Raw genomic sequence first — 22742 nt, 5'->3', positions numbered from 1 at the left:
TCACTGGGAAATCTTAAACCACTACACTAAAGGAAAGAATGTAGACTGCTAACCTACCATACCACACTAGGAAATCTTAAACAACGACACTAAAGGAAAGTGTATATACTGCTAACCTACCATACCGTCACTGGAAAATCTTAAACAACGACACTAAAGGAAAGTGTATATACTGCTAACCTACCATACCACACGAGGAAATCTTAAACAACGACACTAAAGGAAAGAATGTAGACTGCTAACCTACCATACCACACTAGGAAATCTTAAACAACGAGACTAAAGGAAAGTGTATATACTGCTAACCTACCATACCGTCACTGGGAAATCTTAAACAACGACACTAAAGGAACGAATGTAGACTGCTAACCTACCATACCGTCACTGGAAAATCTTAAACAACGACACTAAAGGAAAGTGTATATACTGCTAACCTACCATACCACACGAGGAAATCTTAAACAACGACACTAAAGGAACGAATGTAGACTGCTAATCTACCATACCGTCACTGGAAAATCTTAAACAACGAGACTAAAGGAACGAATGTAGACTGCTAATCTACCATACCGTCACTGGGAAATCTTAAACCACGAGACTAAAGGAACGAATGTAGACTGCTAATCTACCATACCGTCACTGGGAAATCTTAAACCACGACACTAAAGGAAAGTGTATATACTGCTAACCTACCATACCGTCACTGGGAAATCTTAAACCACGACACTAAAGGAAAGTGTATATACTGCTAACCTACCATACCGTCACTGGGAAATCTTAAACCACGACACTAAAGGAAAGTGTATATACTGCTAACCTACCATGCCGTCACTGGGAAATCTTAAACCACGACACTAAAGGAAAGTGTATATACTGCTAGCCTACCATGCCGTCCCTAGGAAATCTTAAACCACGACACTAAAGGAACGAATGTAGACTGCTAACCTACCATACCACATTAGGAAATCTTAAACCACAACACTAAAGGAAAGTGTATATACTGCTAACCTACCATACCGTCACTGGGAAATCTTAAACAACGACACTAAAGGAAAGAATGTAGACTGCTAACCTACCATACCGTCACTGGGAAATCTTAAACCACGACACTAAAGGAAAGAATGTAGACTGCTAACCTACCATACCGTCACTGGAAAATCTTAAACCACGACACTAAAAGAAAGTGTATATACTGCTAACCTACCATACCGTCACTGGGAAATCTTAAACAACGACACTAAAGGAAAGTGTATATACTGCTAACCTACCATAGCACACTAGGAAATCTTAAATCACGACACCAAAGGAAAGAATGTAGACTGCTAACCTACCATACCACATTAGGAAATCTTAAACCACGACACTAAAGGAACGAATGTAGACTGCTAACCTACCATACCACACTAGGAAATCTTAAACAACGACACTAAAGGAAAGAATGTAGACTGCTAACCTACCATGCCTTACTGGGAAATCTTAAACAACGACACTAAAGGAAAGAATGTAGACTGCTAACCTACCATACCGTCACTGGAAAATCTTAAACAACGACACTAAAGGAAAGTGTATATACTGCTAACCTACCATACCACACGAGGAAATCTTAAACAACGACACTAAAGGAAAGAATGTAGACTGCTAACCTACCATACCACACTAGGAAATCTTAAACAACGAGACTAAAGGAAAGTGTATATACTGCTAACCTACCATACCGTCACTGGGAAATCTTAAACAACGACACTAAAGGAACGAATGTAGACTGCTAATCTACCATACCGTCACTGGAAAATCTTAAACAACGACACTAAAGGAAAGTGTATATACTGCTAACCTACCATACCGTCACTGGGAAATCTTAAACCACGACACTAAAGGAAAGTGTATATACTGCTAACCTACCATACCGTCACTGGGAAATCTTAAACAACGACACTAAAGGAAAGTGTATATACTGCTAACCTACCATACCGTCACTGGGAAATCTTAAACCACGACACTAAAGGAAAGTGTATATACTGCTAACCTACCATACCGTCACTGGGAAATCTTAAACCACGACACTAAAGGAAAGAATGTAGACTGCTAACCTACCATACCGTCACTGGGAAATCTTAAACCACGACACTAAAGGAAAGTGTATATACTGCTAACCTACCATACCGTCACTGGGAAATCTTAAACCACGACACTAAAGGAAAGAATGTAGACTGCTAACCTACCATGCCGTCCCTAGGAAATCTTAAACCACGACACTAAAGGAAAGTGTATATACTGCTAACCTACCATGCCGTCCCTAGGAAGTACACTAGAATCTTGGCATGCCTATATATACATTTCTACATATAGTATACCGTTAAGCTAATGATAGTGATGTACTACAGATAATATAACTTACCATGTTCGAACCTCCTCCGTCGTGTATTCTACTCTGGGAATAGGATTGCCACTGGTGAAAAAAATAGCAAGGTCAGTCGACAGAAAGTTTGGTGTTAAGATATTCATTCAATAGAAAAAAGATGTCGGTATTAAAATATCAATCAGTCGACAGAAGATGTCGGTATTAAAATATACAGTCAGTCGACAGATAGGGTCGGTATTGAGATATACAGTCAGTCGACAGAAGATGTCGGTATTAAGATATACAGTCAATCGACAGAAGAGGTCGGTATTAACATATACAGCCAGTCGACAGAAGAGGTCGGTATTAAGATATACAGTCAGTCGACAGAAGAGGTCGGTATTAACATATACAGTCAGTCGACAGAAGAGGTCGGTATTAAGATATACAGTCAGTCGACAGAAGATGTCGGTATTAAGATATACAGTCAGTCGACAGAAGATGTCGGTATTAAGATATACAGTCAATCGACAGAAGAGGTCGGTATTAACATATACAGTCAGTCGACAGAAGAGGTCGGTATTAAGATATACAGTCAGTCGACAGAAGAGGTCGGTATTAAGATATACAGTCAGTCGACAGAAGAGGTCGGTATTAAGATGTACAGTCCGTCGACAGAAGAGGTCTGTATTAAGATATACAGTCAGTCGACAGAAGAGGTCGGTATTAAGATATACAGTCAGTCGACAGAAGATGTCGGTATTAAGATATACAGTCAATCGACAGAAGAGGTCTGTATTAAGATATACAGTGAGTCGACAGAAGAGGTCTGTATTAAGATATACAGTCAGTCGACAGAAGAGGTCGGTATTAAGATATACAGTGAGTCGACAGAAGAGGTCGGTATTAAGATATACAGCCAGTCGACAGAAGATGTCGGTATTAAGATATACAGTCAGTCGACAGAAGATGTCGGTATTAAGATATACAGTCAGTCGACAGAAGAGGTCGGTATTAAGATATACAGTCAGTCGACAGAAGAGGTCGGTATTAAGATATACAGCCAGTCGACAGAAGAGGTCGGTATTAAGATATACAGCCAGTCGACAGAAGAGGTCGGTATTAAGATATACAGTCAGTCGACAGAAGATGTCGGTATTAAGATATACAGTCAGTCGACAGAAGAGGTCGGTATTAAGATATACAGCCAGTCGACAGAAGATTTTGTTGATTCAATGCCAAAAGAAACCCTATCGTGAAAATTACTTAAAACACATAAACTTGTTAGTGTGAAATGATCTGTGTTCGGATTTTAATGATGTGTTGATGTTGATGTCGTTTCTATTATACTTTGTACATCTGTATATGTTTTTATACTGTAACTAGGCATTCCATACTCGTAAACGTAGCGCCATCTTGTACGTGACAGGAGAATTGTTTATGTCCTTTGATTACCAAGATTTTCTAATCTATGAACGTCTGTTCAATTGACTAGCTGTCACAAACTGTTTGTTTTCAAGACAGTGAACAGAAAAATAATGTGAGACTAAAGTCTTTTTCCATCGATCTACATAGACAGGCTTTGTGTAGATCAGGACTGACGGAGCACAGAAACTTTACTTAATGTAGAACGAAGCCAGGATTGTTTTTTTCTCAATTACGTCTGTTCATGAAAACAACACAAAGAAATCTGTCGTACCACACAGCAATATTGTCATCATAGTATTCCGTTAGTAACCACAGTATATAATAAAAAAACTTTTCAAGTCAAGCGAATAGATATTATCCACAGAAAAGACTCAGATGCTGGCATTCCCTAAAATCGTGTAATATAGAGAGACGAGATTACCCTCCATATAGTATAAGATGTAGTTATTCCCTAAAGTAATGTAATATAGAGAGACGATATCACTCTCCATATAGTATAAGATGTAGTTATTCCCTAAAATCGTGTAATATAGAGAGACGATATTACCCTCCATATAGTATAAGATGCAGGTATTCCCTACAGTCGTGTAATATAGAGAGACGTGTAATATAGAGAGACGATATCACTCTCCATATAGTATAAGATGCAGGTATTCCCTAAAGTCGTGTAATATAGAGAGACGTGTAGAGAGACGATATTCCCATATAGTATAAGATGTAGTTATTCCCTAAAGTCGTGTAATATAGAGAGATATCGTGTCCAATATAGAGAGAGAGACGATATCACTCTCCATATAGTATAAGATGTAGTTATTCCCTAAAGGCGTGTAATATAGAGAGACGATATCACTCTCCATATAGTATAAGATGCAGGTATTCCCTAAAGTCGTGTAATATAGAGAGACGTGTAATATAGAGAGACGATATCACTCTCCATATAGTATAAGATGCAGGTATTCCCTAAAGTCGTGTAATATAGAGAGACGTGTAATATAGAGAGACGATATCACTCTCCATATAGTATAAGATGTAGTTATTCCCTAAAGGCGTGTAATATAGAGAGACGATATCACTCTCCATATAGTATAAGATGCAGGTATTCCCTAAAGTCGTGTAATATAGAGAGACGTGTAATATAGAGAGACTATATAAATCTCCATATAGTATAAGATGTATTCCCTACAGTAGAGAGACGATAATATAGAGAGACGTGTAATATAGAGAGACGATATCACTCTCCATATAGTATAAGATGTAGTTATTCCCTAAAATCGTGTAATATAGAGAGACGATATTACCCTCCATATAGTATAAGATGTAGGTTTTCCCGAAAGTCGTAATATAGAGAGACAACCTCATCCTCTATATAGTATAAGATGTAGGTATTACCTTATATAGAATTAAACGTACCCAGTATATAGGATATCACTAAAGTCGATCATTAGGGTTAATAATCCTCCACAATGAAGAGGTCGGTTTGTAGAATCTATAACCGAGAACTTGATACCATTACAGTAATACAGCAGTTGTTTTCCACGATAATCCTTCTGGGTGGCGGTGTCACTCAACACAAAAGGGAAAGCTTATAGATATCATTTTGATGTCGTCATCGGCCATGATATCGTCCCAGGAGAAATGCCAAAGCGAGCGGTACGTTACTTATCATGAAATTAATACATCTTTATTACAACTTTTTTTACGCTGTTATTATTTTCAATGGCGATTTATTCCTTAATATTTACCATTGTATGGCATTTATACGATGTAATCTCACCATCGTCAGTTGTGTATGATCAGCTGATCAACTGCCAGCATCGTAGGAATATTGTAAGTTGTGTAAAAACAAATTGGGGGTTTCTTCTCTTACAAAAAGATTAAAACTTAAATTAATGAATATGAAGTATTGAGCTTGTAGTCGGTATTTCTGGGCATGGGAACTGTCCATGAAAACTGTCCATGAAGGCTGTCCATGAAGGCAAACTGGAAGCAGTTCACATCGAAATCAACAGCGAATGGGACACAAGTTTTGAATATTGTTATAAACTTGTTATCAAGCATGTTACTGATTGCTTCTAAAATAATTGTACGTGCTTGAAGCAGATCACAACAGTGGTGTGACGTAACCTACATATGCACGGGCTAAATGTCACAAAAGTAACCAAACAAAAATCGACGTCGCATACACAGTGTCTAACCCCACACGCTAAATCTATGAATAGAAATGTGCATCGATTGTCTTAAAGCCAATAAATATGGATGAGGTTGGGGTAGGGAGGACGCGCTGAGCCCGGCCCGAACCCAACAGAGGCCAATTACATCAAATGAAAGTGATTGTAAACCAAACATTCAGATAGCCCAATCATGCATATATAACCAGACGTCGATCTCCTTTTATTCCATTTTATATCGGACCAAATCTCCGTGTATAAAAATAGTAGTGCTTGACGACAAAAATACATTGGACTCAGCAAATTTCTTTTTGATTCCTTACTCGTGCTGCATTCTTCTGTGACAATGTAAATGACGTATATGATGTGTATTGAGAGAGAGAGAGAGAGAGAGAGAGAGAGAGAGAGAGAGAGAGAGAGAGAGAGAGAGAGAGAGAGAGAGAGAGAGAGAGAGAGAGAGAGAGAGAATAAATGTTATTTATTTATTTGTTTCAGGGTTCAGGTCCATTGTGTTAGCAACGTTATTGAAATTCATAGAAAATAATAAAACTTCTGTAGTCATGGTTACGGACTTAGCCCCCAAATCCTTTAGATTAGTCCTTTCTGTTATGTGACATTCCCGTTCTTTGGAGAACACGTGCTTGTGATTTATTTATTTGTAGGTCCGCGAAAGAATCACAATTTGTACTTAGTAACGTAGGAAGACGTGTACTTGGAACGGTTCGTTGTCCATCTTTTGTCTTTTGTTTTTGTTTTGTTTTTGTAAACAATAATTGCCAATGTAAATTAAAGCCAAATCAAAGATATTTTAAAGTAATTTGACAAGTCAGAATGGCGATACTGTCTTCTGGTTTCACAAATCATGTAAAACTACACACATACATATCACCTCATTAAGAAATCATGCATATCTTTAGAACGGGTGAAAACAACAACAAAACGTGGTACCCACTATACCAATCAATTTCCCACTCTCAACGCATACTTACTATTTGTAAGCCATAGCAATATCGGCAAAGTACTTCCGCCTTTGTCTATACACTTTGTCTTTAAAACCCTGAAAAGTATACAGATGAAAACTTTGTAACCTGTATGACGCATTTAAATGCATGTCATTAGTGGCACGGTTCATGTATTCTGGACGTTGTTTTGAAGTCATGTCATTAGTGGCACGGTTCATGTATTCTGGACGTTGTTTTGAAGTCATGTCATTAGTGGCACGGTTCATGTATTCTGGACGTTGTTTTGAAGTCATGCCATTAGTGGCACGGTTCATGTATTCTGGACGTTGTTTTGAAGTCATGCCATTAGTGGCACGGTTCATGTATTCTGGACGTTGTTTTGAAGTCATGTCATTAGTGGCACGGTTCATGTATTCTGGACGTTGTTTTGAAGTCATGTCATTAGTGGCACGGTTCATGTATTCTGGACGTTGTTTTGAAGTCATGTCATTAGTGGCACGGTTCATGTATTCTGGACGTTGTTTTGAAGTCATGTCATTAGTGGCACGGTTCATGTATTCTGGACGTTGTTTTGAAGTCATGTCATTAGTGGCACGGTTCATATATTCTGGACGTTGTTTTGAAGTCATGCCATTAGTGGCACGGTTCATGTATTCTGGACGTTGTTTTGAAGTCATGCCATTAGTGGCACGGTTCATGTATTCTGGACGTTGTTTTGAAGTCATGTCATTAGTGGCACGGTTCATGTATTCTGGACGTTGTTTTGAAGTCATGCCATTAGTGGCACGGTTCATGTATTCTGGACGTTGTTTTGAAGTCATGTCATTAGTGGCACGGTTCATGTATTCTGGACGTTGTTTTGAAGTCATGTCATTAGTGGCACGGTTCATGTATTCTGGACGTTGTTTTGAAGTCATGTCATTAGTGGCACGGTTCATGTATTCTGGACGTTGTTTTGAAGTCATGTCATTAGTGGCACGGTTCATGTATTCTGGACGTTGTTTTGAAGTCATGTCATTAGTGGCACGGTTCATGTATTCTGGACGTTGTTTTGAAGTCATGTCATTAGTGGCACGGTTCATGTATTCTGGACGTTGTTTTGAAGTCATGTCATTAGTGGCACGGTTCATGTATTCTGGACGTTGTTTTGAAGTCATGCCATTAGTGGCACGGTTCATGTATTCTGGACGTTGTTTTGAAGTCATGCCATTAGTGGCACGGTTCATGTATTCTGGACGTTGTTTTGAAGTCATGTCATTAGTGGCACGGTTCATGTATTCTGGACGTTGTTTTGAAGTCATGTCATTAGTGGCACGGTTCATGTATTCTGGACGTTGTTTTGAAGTCATGCCATTAGTGGCACGGTTCATGTATTCTGGACGTTGTTTTGAAGTCATGTCATTAGTGGCACGGTTCATGTATTCTGGACGTTGTTTTGAAGTCATGCCATTAGTGGCACGGTTCATGTATTCTGGACGTTGTTTTGAAGTCATGCCATTAGTGGCACGGTTCATGTATTCTGGACGTTGTTTTGAAGTCATGCCATTAGTGGCACGGTTCATGTATTCTGGACGTTGTTTTGAAGTCATGTCATTAGTGGCACGGTTCATGTATTCTGGACGTTGTTTTGAAGTCATGTCATTAGTGGCACGGTTCATGTATTCTGGACGTTGTTTTGAAGTCATGTCATTAGTGGCACGGTTCATGTATTCTGGACGTTCTGTTGAAGTCATATACTATTTGAAAATTACAAACTGTTTGAATTGTTCGTCTAATGCACCTCCTCGTCTAGATTTTGACAAGTTTTGATATTCCTCTGCCGTCCTAAGGTTTTAACACTTTACACCATTAACATCACCAATACTTATAAGTTACAGAACAGTTGTATGATGCAATCCAATTATTTGGTTTTACATTACGTAAGATTCTGAATTAATGATGAAGAGAGCTATTGACTTGTGTGTCTTTGTGTAAACCATGGGTTATCAGAGCTCTGTCACAGTTAAACGGGTTCAAGACTATCATAGCAGGTAGCATCATTATTACAGATATATATAGCATGGCCATTTGATTTAAAGTTTACTTACCGGGTGGTCAGCATCCAATTCAATACCGTACATGAGGACACGATTGGCTGAATGGTCTAGATCAGAAATCTTCCTGGGAAACCATGGTGCATCAAGGAGTAGGTCTTCCGCTAAAAAACCAAAACATCTTGTTCTTAATAGTAGCATACCATATATCGTCGATCATAAATAGAGGCTTTTGTGTTCATCTCCAACTATAATTGTGTACGTATAATGGCCTACATATTTATTGTGAGACATGACGGGATGCTTTTTCATTTATTTTTCAGAATTCATATATCCAATTATTGATACAAAATATTCATTTGCTGTGGGTTTTTTTAAACACAACCAATCCTTGGCTAACAATGATAGATGTCAAGTTAACAAGCGATAAACACACTTCACCTTCGTCTGACCTGTCTAGATGTCAAGTTAACAAGCGATAAACACACTTCACCTTCGTCTGACCTGTCTAGATGTCAAGTTAACAAGCGATAAACACACTTCACCTTCGTCTGACCTGTCTAGATGTCAAGTTAACAAGCGATAAACACACTTCACCTTCGTCTGACCTGTCTAAATGTCAAGTTAACAAGCGATAAACCTTTGTCTGACCTGTTTAGATGTCAAGTTAACAAGCGATAAACACACTTCACCTTCGTCTGACCTGTCTAGATGTCAAGTTAACAAGCGATAAACACACTTCACCTTCGTCTGACCTGTCTAGATGTCAAGTTAACAAGCGATAAACACACTTCACCTTCGTCTGACCTGTCTAAATGTCAAGTTAACAAGCGATAAACCTTTGTCTGACCTGTTTAGATGTCAAGTTAACAAGCGATAAACACACTTCACCTTCGTCTGACCTGTCTAGATGTCAAAGTAACGAAATACTTCACTATTGAATGTCGAGGGATATGTGTCATGATAACATATTTCATCAATTGCTTAAGACTGCAGGTGCTGTGGTAACTGAACACGTTTCCTCAGTGGCTGACGAGGTTAGGTGTCATTGTAACTAAACACACTTTACCATTGGCTGACGAAGTTAGGTGTCATTGTAACTAAACACATTTTACCATTGGCTGACGAAGTTAGGTGTCATTGTAACAAAACACATTTTACCATTGGCTATTGAGAGTAGGTGTCATGGTAACTACAAAAAAATCACCAATTGCTCAAGAGAGAAGGCGTCATGGTAACTACACATATTTCACCATTGGCTGTCGAGGATACGCGTTATGGTAACTACACATATTTCACCAATGACTCACGAGAGAAGGCGTCATGGTAACAAAATAATCTTTACCCTACGATTGATGAAGACAGATATCATAGTAAATAAATACACCCCATCTTTGACTGACAAGGGTGAAAAATGATAATTCAAGTATTGAATTCATGCCTGGTGAGGGCAAGTGACACATTAACTTCACCAAAACAAAAAGTACAAGTTACAAATCTATGAATTATAAATCGACGAATCAAGAGAAACGCTGCCAGCGAAATAACGATTTACATGGCGATCACAGAAGTACAAGGAGGAAGAGACGTGAAGTAAGCTGGGGGCACCGCCATATAAACATCCTGGTCAGTCATGTAAGTGATGTCGCGTTCTGAAACTAGCTGAAATCGCTGGGCTTAAACACGATATTCGAACATATGAGACTACATATTTCACAAGGAAATGCCATAGCCTTTAGTGACGACCTTTACACTTCTCTTTAGTCAAACAACCTTCACCTTTCGAAACCCGTGTTGTAAATTTTTCTGTCAACTTTCGTCATCTTTTACGGAAATTGTGATATTGGCAACAAGTGCTTGGGTATCAAATATTTAGTAAGCAGAATTGTTCTTATCTAGTAACGAAAACATCACAACAGAAAATTGTGAAAAACCACGATTATCATGCATCTCATTGGAATGTAGGTAAGTCTGTTATATCAACGATTTTTAATTTTCGTAAGAATATAGGAACTGTATTGTCAACATATTTCTTTTTTGTAAAGACAAAATATTTTTTCACATATCTAAAAGTAATGCATTTTATCTAAATGATCTCATTGGGATGAAGGTAGGTTCTGTGGAAACTGAACACGCTCATTCTCAACCGATTAGAGAAGATGTCTTGGCAATGCTACATTCCGCTAGAAATAGCTATGGGTAGAAATCATGATAACTCCTCTAATGAATTGGTATAAGAGTGAATCTTACCTGAAGGGGGTAGTCGTAAAGACGGTGCAGGAGAAGGGGGTACAGGCAAGTCGTTGTAGCTGATACTGGCAACCTCTTGTTTTAGACGTTTGATTAATTCCTCCAGACGAATGTTATCTGTTTCCAAATCCACATAAATGTCAAACTCGGAATCACTGCGCTTTGATTTCCGCGATTCTATATGTACAACGTTGATATGGTTTTCCTGGAACATTTTATATCAAGTTATTAAAATACATTCAGAAACATCATAGTCTCACATAGGAACTCTTCGTGTGTGCCTATTCTCCTTTTTATTGACGGGAATGTTACAGGTTTTCTCGGTTTGGTTTTAAACTGACGAGAAAATCAAATTAAATTATATGTAAGGCAAAAATTCATGCTGAAGAGATAGTTGTAATACATTGCACATTGTACAATGAAAACAAGTACAAGAATGAAATCATGTTCATCATGAAGTGTGAGATAAAATATGTGTTTTAAAAATTACATCACTACAGTTTCAATAAAAAGAAAATAAAAACAATCTGTGAGATCCTACACCCACACACTATTACTATGGCAGTAAAGTCTTCATGAAAGTTCACCTCATTAAGACCCCCCCAACTTTTAAAACAAATTTTTTATCCTTCATTCTATAAAAAAAAACTCTATATATCGTTTGCTTCAATATTAAGGCCATCTCGCAATAAGGCCATCTTCCATTTATCCCACATCGCAATAAGGCCACCTATCATTTATACCACACAAAAATAAGGCAATCTCTCATTTTATACCACATCGCAATAAGGCCATCTCTCATTTATACCACTTCGCAATAAGGCAATTTCTCATTCATACCACCTCGCATTAATGCTTTTTCTCATTAATACCACCTCGCAATAAGGCCATCTCTCATTGATACGACCTCGCAATAAGACCAGATCATTTGTACATAGAATGTCGCTTCATTTAAAATACCACTAACCAGACACAAAGTTACCTGGCGCTTATCCATCATCTACAACTTCCGTCCGTCGGTTCAGTTAGCTATATCTTGGTATCAAATGGCTACTCAGAAAATGTCAACAAAATCATGATCCAAACTCAATCAAAGACCTCCGAAAAAGCACAGTGAGAATAAGACCAGGTGCTTCGGCCGAATAAGCGTCTTCTAATTCTGGGTAATTCCATCCAAGAACGTTTTACAAAGTTCACAAATAGGAACAAGATTATCAACAGCAAACATTCCGACAAACATGTACTAACGAGCTTCGAACATGTCTACAAGCCAGCTCACCTGGAATATTCGCAGTGCCTTGATCAGGCATCCCACCTGGTTTTGGAGGGTGAACACAATAGATGTGGTCTTGCCTAAACCGGACGGGCTATATATGCCGTCGATCTTCTTCAAGTTTTCCTGATGACAAAATGATAAAAAATAATATTATAATTAATAATGAGGATAACATATTGTGGTAAAATACACTGACATAATATCTTACACGACAAATTAAAATGGAGGGAACACTGCAGACTTTATTTCACTAATTAGCATTAAGGGAGATATTGAACTACAGAACCTGTCAAGTTGTGACAGGTCTGCTGGTTTGACGAAGTGAACCATCGACCTAGATGTAAGGTTAGGTTTAGATTTATACCTTGGGTGAATGAAACAAAACCACTATAAATACTTTCTAGGTGTGAATCACAGAGGAGATGGAGTGGCTCACGGGTTCAATATCTTAATAGAAGAAGGTGATTACATTAATAAACAGATATAAAAGTGCGCCTGGATTAATACAACAACAATAGGTACAAAGGTATATCACATATGATATATTGAAACGGGCAGATATACTACAGAAGGTGCTGACATTTATTGGACGAAGTAAATACTTACATACCTATATGTAACACCTAATCAAGTGGCGTGTATAGCTTGTAGAGACAGTACAATAATACATTGAATTCATTATGTAACGATCGTTCGACGCACAGTGATTGCTGGTAGGTCGCCATAGTAACAATTAACCACCAATTTATTGACTACGATGACACTATAAATTCATTTCAGTTGAAATGGTTATTATGCATTCTCCATGTCCCGTGTTGGTTATTTTCATCATCTATTAATATATGTTCCTTTGTTGAATGAATATCAATAAAAACACGATAGAAAGAGCGATGAAACAGTATGTAGATAAACTACCTATAATCAGACCGCAACAATCAATGTGACTGATGATGTTGAGGGTATTTACAGAAACTGAGCTTGTAAGATCGTAGCCAACCAGGAACGTAAAGAAAGAAACATTGATTGTGAAATATAATTACATGTGCTAAATACATGTATCATTAGAAATATTTTAATAATATGATCACGTATGTGGCAGCAATAACTGTCAGTATAGAAAAAGACACAAAGACACAATAACTGTTAGTATAGAAAAAAACATAAAGACACAATAACTGCCAGTATAGAAAAAGACACAAACACACAATAACTGTTAGTATAGAAAAAGACACAAAGACACAATAACTGTTAGTATAGAAAAAAAACATAAAGACACAATAACTGCCAGTATAGAAAAAGACACAAAGACACAATAACTGTTAGTATAGAAAAAGACACAAAGACACAATAACTGTTAGTATAGAAAAAGACACAGACACAATAACTGTTAGTATAGAAAAAGACACAGACACAATAACTGCCAGTATAGAAAAAGACACAGACACAATAACTGTCAGTATAGAAAAAGACACAAAGACACAATAACTGTTAGTATAGAAAAAGACACAGACACAATAACTGTCAGTATAGAAAAAGACACAAAGACACAATAACTGTTAGTATAGAAAAAGACACAAAGACACAATAACTGTTAGTATAGAAAAAGACACAGACACAATAACTGTCAGTATAGAAAAAGACACAGACACAATAACTGTCAGTATAGAAAAAGACACAAAGACACAATAACTGCCAGTATAGAAAAAGACACAAACACACAATAACTGCCAGTATAGAAAAAAACATAAAGACACAATAACTGCCAGTATAGAAAAAGACACAAACACACAATAACTGTTAGTATAGAAAAAGACACAAAGACACAATAACTGCCAGTATAGAAAAAGACACAAAGACACAATAACTGTTAGTATAGAAAAAGACACAAAGACACAATAACTGTTAGTATAGAAAAAAAAAACATAAAGACACAATAACTGCCAGTATAGAAAAAGACACAAACACACAATAACTGCCAGTATAGAAAAAACATAAAGACACAATAACTGCCAGTATAGAAAAAGACACAAAGACACAATAACTGTCAGTACAGAAAAAGACACAAAGACACAATAACTGTCAGTATAGAATAAGACACAAAGACACAATAACTGCAAGTATAGAAAAAGACACAAAGACACAATAACTGTCAGTACAGAAAAAGACACAATTTTGTAATAAACCTTCGTGTATAAAACGATCTACCTGTAAGGATGTTAGTTGTGTGAAATATGGCAGGTTACCTTTACTTTAGACATATACGAGTGTATTGTAAAACATTGGTTTTAATTACTTAAAATAACTATGAACGGTGTTTACCACATTAGTGGAGTCCATGGAATATATGAGTTGTGGTAATGGATAATCCTATCACGTTAATTAGTTACCGGTTACCTGACAGGTACACCGCATCTAATTAGCCTATTATCCTACTCTCATCAACCTTTACAGACTTGTATATCTTTTATACAATATTTAAGATAGCAGGAAGTAGACACAGCTGGTGGGTTTTAGGTCCTGCACCGACCCGTCTAGATTTTAACTTTCCTTTCGATGGCTTTAGATTTTCCTCAGTCGCCTCCTAGGCTTCAAAATTTATGCCATTAACGCCACTGTATCTAACTCTAAGATTGTACAAAAGAAGAGCTCTTTTTCATGATTTAGATATGAGATACAGTAGAACCAAGCAATGAATTAGACTACATCATACAGCTGTTTCGTCCTCTTAGGACTCACCAGTGATGCTACATCATACAGCTGTTTCGTCCTCTTAGGACTCGTCAGTGATGTCACATCATACAGCGGTTTCGTCCTTCTAGGACTCGTCAGTGATGCTACATCATACAGCGTTTTCGTCCTTCTAGGACTCGTCAGTGATGCTACATCATACAGCTGTTTCGTCCTTTTAGGACTCGTCGGTGATGCTAAATTTTTATGCCTAGGAGGCAACTAAGGAAAATCCAAAGAGATCGAAAGAAAAGTCACAATCTAGACGGGGAGGTACAGCAGCCCCATAATTAGGTAAATTTCGTTATTTTCGTACATCAGATAATTTTTAGAATCGTGTCAAGTACATGTGTATTTTCTGAATCTTGCCACTATCATATAATCAAAAGGTGTTATTCACTTGTGTGTCTTTTGTACAATCTTCGTAATGGTTTGGATCAGTTAAATCCAACTAAATTATAATGAAAATATCGCAACGTGTTACAGGATTATGATTTTTTGCATATGATTTACAAGTAGAGGCGGGAGGCGATGATAACGGAACGATACAGCGGACATAGCACGGACGTCAAACTTACCTAACACCATAGGCCGTTATCATTCGTAACAATCGGAATTTCTAACAGAAATCTTATACAGCACACAACACTACTGTTGTGTATAAATGTACATTATTTGCAAAATGGTTGATCATCTGTTACAATGTGGAGGTATAACAAAAAGAAAAAAAAACAAAAACAAAAACAAAACAAAATTTAAATAGATAAATAAAACAAACATATCTATAACGTTGGTTAACATAGACTTCGATCAATTATAATAATGATCTTGTGATTAAATTCATGACTATTGCGTTAAAACAACCGTGAACATTATAATCCTCCTTGCTGTGTGTTTTCTATATATTTTTTTTAAATATCTTAACTCAACTTGAACGAAAAAAAATGTTTCAGCGAATGATGGGACCGTCATATTTTGCTACAATATTTCCCGTTTTTTTAATCTGAGTAACAGACGTCGTGGCTGGTCTGTATGAAGTTTCACTCTTTATGGTCTCTGGTTATGTATAACAGAATGTGCTGATTTCGACCTACACTTTAAATCTCATCCTATCTTACATATTTTAAATTTTGATAAAGTACAATGGGATTTATTCTTCGACGTGACTATCGAACTATTATTCCACACTTCGTCACCTACTATCAATGAGGAGAATTTAAAGGGAACGACATAAGTATATAACAGTTTGGTATCTTCTCTTTGTATTGTGTAACTGTACAATTATTCACATGAGTGTTTTTAATACGTTAAGTAAATGTGATGTCGCTATTTGTTTTCAACCCTTTCCAGCGATTATTGAACTTTTACAGCTATCACTGCACAACATTAAAACTTATTACAGTGGCTCCTTACAACATGAGAGTTTTGACAATTTAGTTTCTTAAAACTCAGTCACACGAGTACTGTCATATAATCATTTTCTGTTAACGTTACGTTCTCCATGCTCTTACAGCTTATAAATATGAGCAATTTACAGAGACTAAATAGAGTCTTTATTAAGTATAAAAGGTACGTGTCGTGACAGCTGAAATTCACATATTTCCTAACACACCTCTTTTCATTGGAAAATACGAAACCAGTCCAAATTCTCCATACCACACATTGTGCCTTGATAGGCTTCATTGAATGCAAAAGTTGCTCTAAAAACAAAATTGGTTATACAATGATAGCTTTGGTGAAACTGTAAGATCACTTTACCTCTAACTCGGCTATCTCGTTGACTGATGGCGCTGATATGCTTTTACATCTCCGTTTCTGTCGAAACTGTTCCGCTTTACAAACATCACGTTTTTCTGTCTTGGTATTGGATATTTCTGAAGTTCGACGTTCTGTCTCTAATCGTCGATCCATGTCTGTCCGACGGTCCATTTCAGTCCGTCCACAGATGGCTGTCGTCCGTAACGCGGCCTTGTAGGCTTCCACACAGTTACCCAGTTTGACGAGTAAGTAGTACAATACAACGATACAATGCTGAGAAAGGACAGAGTTGGATGTTAAGGCTAATACAGGCTCCTAACTACAGGTCTGTCCAATGAAAGTGATCCTCGAAAACAGACAAAAATACCTTGTCTTTGGATCTGTAAATAAAAAAAAACATGTTCTTAAATTTATATTTTACTGGTTAGGAAGAAAGAAATTAACAAGACAACATATTTTGCAAAATGGTACGGAATGAAATTCAATTTTGGCAGCAGATATTTGCTAAAAGAAAAACAAGATCTAACACAAGATCTGAGTCCTTATAGCACAACCATTAGAAGATTTGAGCGTGACGTTTAGATGACTACACGGTCACCTTAATCAGTTTTGAAATACTCTATACTCTTATTCACAGAATGGTGAAATTCTAATATGACTTTTTTGTTTTAAACGATTTCGAAATATAAAAATGCAACATATAAAAAGTCTTGTATACTTACATGAATGAAATCTCACAGCGTGAACTATTGGTCTGTTCTGGTAGCTGTCCGTATCTGACGAAGTCCCTCTAACGCTTCATCGACAGGGTGCTGCTGCTCATTTGTATTTAGAGCAGTGCTCAGTGTCGTTGGTTGGTGAACGAGGAGGCGTGTTTATATTGACTCGCATGGTGCAGGTGTATGACGTGTGTTTCACGAGTGGTGGACGTAAGCAATAGAACGTAGATATTTTTTATTGTTGACAAGGTTTTGTTTGTCTGCGGGAATGAGTTTTAAATAAGTCCAATGGGATTGCAGCCAGAGGTTGATTTTGTACAATGTCATGTTTGTAGTAGATATCAAGTTTGGTGCTGTAAACATGTCTTTAACACCAAGATTTTGGTCTAATTATCAATATTTCCCCTTTGTTTTTACCCGTTATTATGTTTACCTTTATCCAAACAATCTTAAATAACTGTCATGAAGTCCAGTTACTGTTTTCCTCAAACATTTATTTATGTTGACTGTTGATTCAGAGTGACACTCGAGCTCTCGCCGCGTGTCAATGTTTTGTAGTCAGAATACCGACACAAGACCATAACATTGATTTAAAAATATTTTTATTGTCATCAAACAACCGGGATTAGGCACAAGTTATAACAATTTAGTGATGCCTTCTTCCGAAAACAGTACATTAATCAACATATTTACAATATAATAAACTTAAAGTTTGGTAATAAAAAAAAATTATATCAAAACAGAGGAGATACGAAAAATGGAAAAGAATAGAATAGAGAAAGACAAACAGAGCCTGGGAAGAAGCAAAGATGAGAATGTGATTATGAACAACGTATAAGCATATCTTTATCTGCCATTGACCTTAAAACCGATTTGTGTTTTTAATAAAAGTTTGAACTGACCGAAAGATGTTTCCGTTTTGTTCATCAGGCAGGGTTTGAGAACTGTTAAGAAGAATATTAATTGTGACATTACAGTAACAAGATACATCATTGAATAAGACTTCACGTTGTCTTAAGTACAACCTACATTCAAAATAGTAATGCATTACATTTTACATTAACAAAGTTTATATGTTATTGTTTGTGTTTATTACAAGCTTTCTCTCTTTCTTATGTTTTAGGACCTGAATTTGTGAAAAAGATTGATTTTTTCAACATCCCAAAGTGATAATTTTTAACAATGACATTGAGTTAACCTACAATTTGTAATTCAAATTCTTTGTAATTATTTTCGTGGCTCAATAGCAACCAAGAAATCACGATTGTTTATACACAACCAACATTTCTTGTTATGTAGTATATGAATGAGTTGTATAAGTCTCATACCACAAAATGAAGTAAATCTTGCATCAACCACTAGGTTTCTATTAAAGACTCACTAAATGCTGTTTTACAACACGAGACTCACAGTCTTCTCAATACTTTGATTATGGATGGAATTAACAAGGATTTGATATACCGGATCTTACACCAGTTCAATTATATATGTCACGAGTCACTGGGGTCGATGTATCAAATTAGAGATTGATAAAATCAGTATAACATTGCTATGAATGATACTAACAATCATATAACTAATAAAAATGAAAAGCGAAAATTATCAAATTAATTTCCCTATCGAACATGTTTCGATGCGCTTGTTCCTTTTTTCACTGCCAAGCGACAATCATGTGACGTCATCAAGACGTGACTCATTTATGACGTCACAAAGCGTCATAATAAATCACACAGGTAGCATATGACGTCATTACACAGTCATTATACGATATTTATAACATGAACGTATGACATGACATGACAAGCCATTTATATGATAAAGATTTATATACATTAATTTTCAATACTAATTTCGTTTTCAAATAAAACAATAAAAATAAAACTGATGTACATGTGTATACCTATATTAATATAAATTCTGTTGTCATACACAGCACGTGTATCTAGACTGGTATCACTTATATACATGTGTATATCTATATTAATATAAATTCTGTTGTCATACACAGCACCTGTATCTAGGCTGGTATCACAGACAGTATCCTTGTCTGGAGGCTGTCTCAATGGATTCCAGCAGCAAAGACAGTATCATTGTCTGGTGGCTGTCGCAATGGTTTCCAGCAGCAAAGACAGTATCATTGTCTGGAGGCTGTAACCATGGTTGTCAGTAGCAAAGACAGTTTCCTTGTCTGGATGCTGTAACCATGGTTTCCAGCATCTCAGATTGTATCAATGTCTGGAGGCTGTCGCAATGGTTTTCTGCTGATAAGACAGTATCCTTGTCTGGAGACTGTCACAATGGTTTTCTGCTGATAAGACAGTATCCTTGTCTGGAGACTGTCACAATGGTTTTCTGCTGATAAGACAGTATCATTGTCTGGAGGCTGTCACAATGGTTTTCTGCTGATAAGACAGTATCCTTGTCTGGAGACTGTCACAATGGTTTTCTGCTGATAAGACAGTATCATTGTCTGGAGGCTGTCACAATGGTTTTCTGCTGATAAGACAGTATCATTGTCTGGAGGCTGTCACAATGGTTTTCTGCTGATAAGACAGTATCCTTGTCTGGAGACTGTCACAATGGTTTTCTGCTGATAAGACAGTATCATTGTCTGGAGGCTGTCACAATGGTTTTCTGCTGATAAGACAGTATCCTTGTCTGGAGACTGTCACAATGGTTTTCTGCTGATAAGACAGCATCTTTGTCTGGAGGCTTTAACCATGGTTTTCTGCTGATAAGACAGTATCCTTGTCTGGAGACTGTCACAATGGTTTTCTGCTGATAAGACAGTATCCTTGTCTGGAGACTGTCACAATGGTTTTCTGCTGATAAGACAGTATCTTTGTCTGGAGACTGTCACAATGGTTTTCTGCTGATAAGACAGTATCATTGTCTGGAGGCTGTCACAATTATTTTCTGCTGATAAGACAGTATCCTTGTCTGCAGACTGTCACAATTGTTTCCAGCAGCAAAGACAGTACCTTTGTCTGGATGCTGTAACCATGGTTTTCTGCTGATAAGACAGTATCTTTGTCTGGAGACTGTCACAATGGTTTTCTGCTGATAAGACAGTATCATTGTCTGGAGGCTGTCACAATTATTTTCTGCTGATAAGACAGTATCCTTGTCTGCGGACTGTCACAATGGTTTCCAGCAGCAAAGACAGTACCTTTGTCTGGATGCTGTAACCATGGTTTCCAGCATCTCAGATTGTATCAATGTCTGGAGGCTGTCACAATGGTTTTCTGCTGATAAGACAGTATCCTTGTCTGGAGACTGTCACAATGGTTTTCTGCTGATAAGACAGTATCTTTGTCTGGAGGCTTTAACCATGGTTTTCTGCTGATTAGACAGTATCCTTGTCTGGAGACTGTCACCATGGTGTTCTGCTGATAAGATATTTTACTTTGTTTATTTTTGTTGATAAAGATCTATTTGTTTGGATATATGTTAAAATGTAGAACTTGCTTAACCTTGAAGCATGCAATCAATTGGTCTTTTCATCACGAGGCAATATTTGGGTTGGCTAACCTCGTTCTCAAATGCAAACGTGCATATTATAAAACCATTATTTACATAATCTAACGATCACTTCGATTGGATGTGGTTGTGTTAACATTATATAGTTCATCTACTGGTAGCATACTCTAACTTTCCAATTGGCTCATTTCTAAGAGTTAGTGTCTTAGAGACACGATGAATTAAATTTTCGGTAATACAGGTTTAATTTTCGAAAAAGGTGAATGCAGATGTGATCTGTGAATTTCGTAAAAACACACGTGTACAATGGCATCATTAATGACCTACCAAATTGTAATTCCTTTAAATTGAATTTTGAAAATTACTATGTTTTTTTTTTACAAATACTATCAGACTATATGGCTATAGATCTTTGACTTAATTTGGTAAAATATCAACATCGCTCATTTAATGAATGTCAGCTTGGCTTACCATCAGAATATGCCCGTTTGAGCTGAATCAAATATTGCCTCGTGACGAAAAGGTCAATATTGATTGGCTGCTTCAGGGTTAAGTACTAAATCCCCGTCATTTCTTTATTCTTAAACGGTTTCCAAATATGAATAGAAAATGACCTATGCAAAAATGTCAGATATGGTTTCCATGGTGACGTTATGGTTGGGATGGACCTGTGACGTGCGTCGTGCCTGGCAGTCAGCGGAGGATTATAAACCGCGATAAAGAATCACGTGATCGGGGAAATGACTTTCGCTTTGCCTTGCTGTTGTCAAAGACAAATGGATGTTGCTCATTGCCAGTTTTGTGTTAATGAGCAGACCGCGTTTAGCGTCATGTACCTATACAGATACTAATTTTCAACATGTGATTTATAGTGAGAAAATCAAGGGAATTTGGATTTTTGTAAAAAGCTCCTTCATCGAAAACACTTTATAATTTGAGTAATGTTACGCTCAAAAATCAGAATTTTCTGCCAAGAATACCTTTAACGATAACATGAACTTCAACATCGCATAATTAATTGTTTTGCCTTTGACTACCTATTGCTCCCGAAACTCTGCGATGTTCATTTTTCTCGACGGGAAGTAAAAAGCTCTTTCATTTATAATTTCTTTCTTTCAAAAAACTCATTTAGGTCAGATCGATTAGGATAATAGAAAAAATCCGATCGGTCGAAATTCAACATTTAGATAGAGATACAATTGTGGACCTACAGTTTTTTGAGAGTGTGGTACATAGAGTCCTAAGAACTGAAGTGAGGAATCAGGGTTGATGACAGTAACCTATCGTTATCCGTCCCAGCCAATAAGGGTGATTCATGTTGGTCGATAGCTTGTGTCGCAGGTTTTGCTTATATACATTAAGTTCATGGTTTAGTTAATATGTTATCAGACGTGAGAAGGGTTACCTACTGAAATGAAGCTAAGTACTCTTGGCCTTGCTCACATTATCTTATATTCAACAAACCGTTAAAAAAAAGACAATAGGTCTGTTGACGGAAAATCTATATTGGATCGACCTTACCTGTCAAAAATAAGTTCTAGAACGATGGCGCAAAAAGAAAATAACACAAGATCAAAATCCACACGTCACAATTAACAAC

At 37.0% G+C, this 22742-nt stretch overlaps 1 protein-coding gene across 1 annotated transcript in view; it reads right to left on the bottom strand.

Annotated features, from left to right (window-relative positions):
* The window catches only part of LOC132545787 (tryptophan 5-hydroxylase 1-like), a 31149-nt gene extending 14035 nt beyond the window's left edge, over positions 1-17114 (bottom strand). Inside the window, exons 1-6 of the mRNA XM_060209479.1 lie at positions 16944-17114; positions 12462-12581; positions 11183-11387; positions 8987-9096; positions 6927-6994; positions 2399-2449 (exon numbers count right to left, since the gene is read on the bottom strand). Coding sequence (XP_060065462.1) covers positions 2399-2449; positions 6927-6994; positions 8987-9096; positions 11183-11387; positions 12462-12581; positions 16944-17114 — 725 coding nt within the window. The remainder of the gene's footprint in view (positions 1-2398; positions 2450-6926; positions 6995-8986; positions 9097-11182; positions 11388-12461; positions 12582-16943) is intronic.
* Positions 17115-22742: the final 5628 nt, after the last annotated feature.

The sequence above is a fragment of the Ylistrum balloti genome, unplaced genomic scaffold (genome assembly GCF_031769215.1).
Source record: "Ylistrum balloti isolate Yb309-2 unplaced genomic scaffold, AGI_CSIRO_Ybal_v1 Utg369856, whole genome shotgun sequence".
NCBI classification, from domain to species: domain Eukaryota; kingdom Metazoa; phylum Mollusca; class Bivalvia; order Pectinida; family Pectinidae; genus Ylistrum; species Ylistrum balloti.
This window is presented reverse-complemented; position numbering and strand designations above follow the sequence as displayed.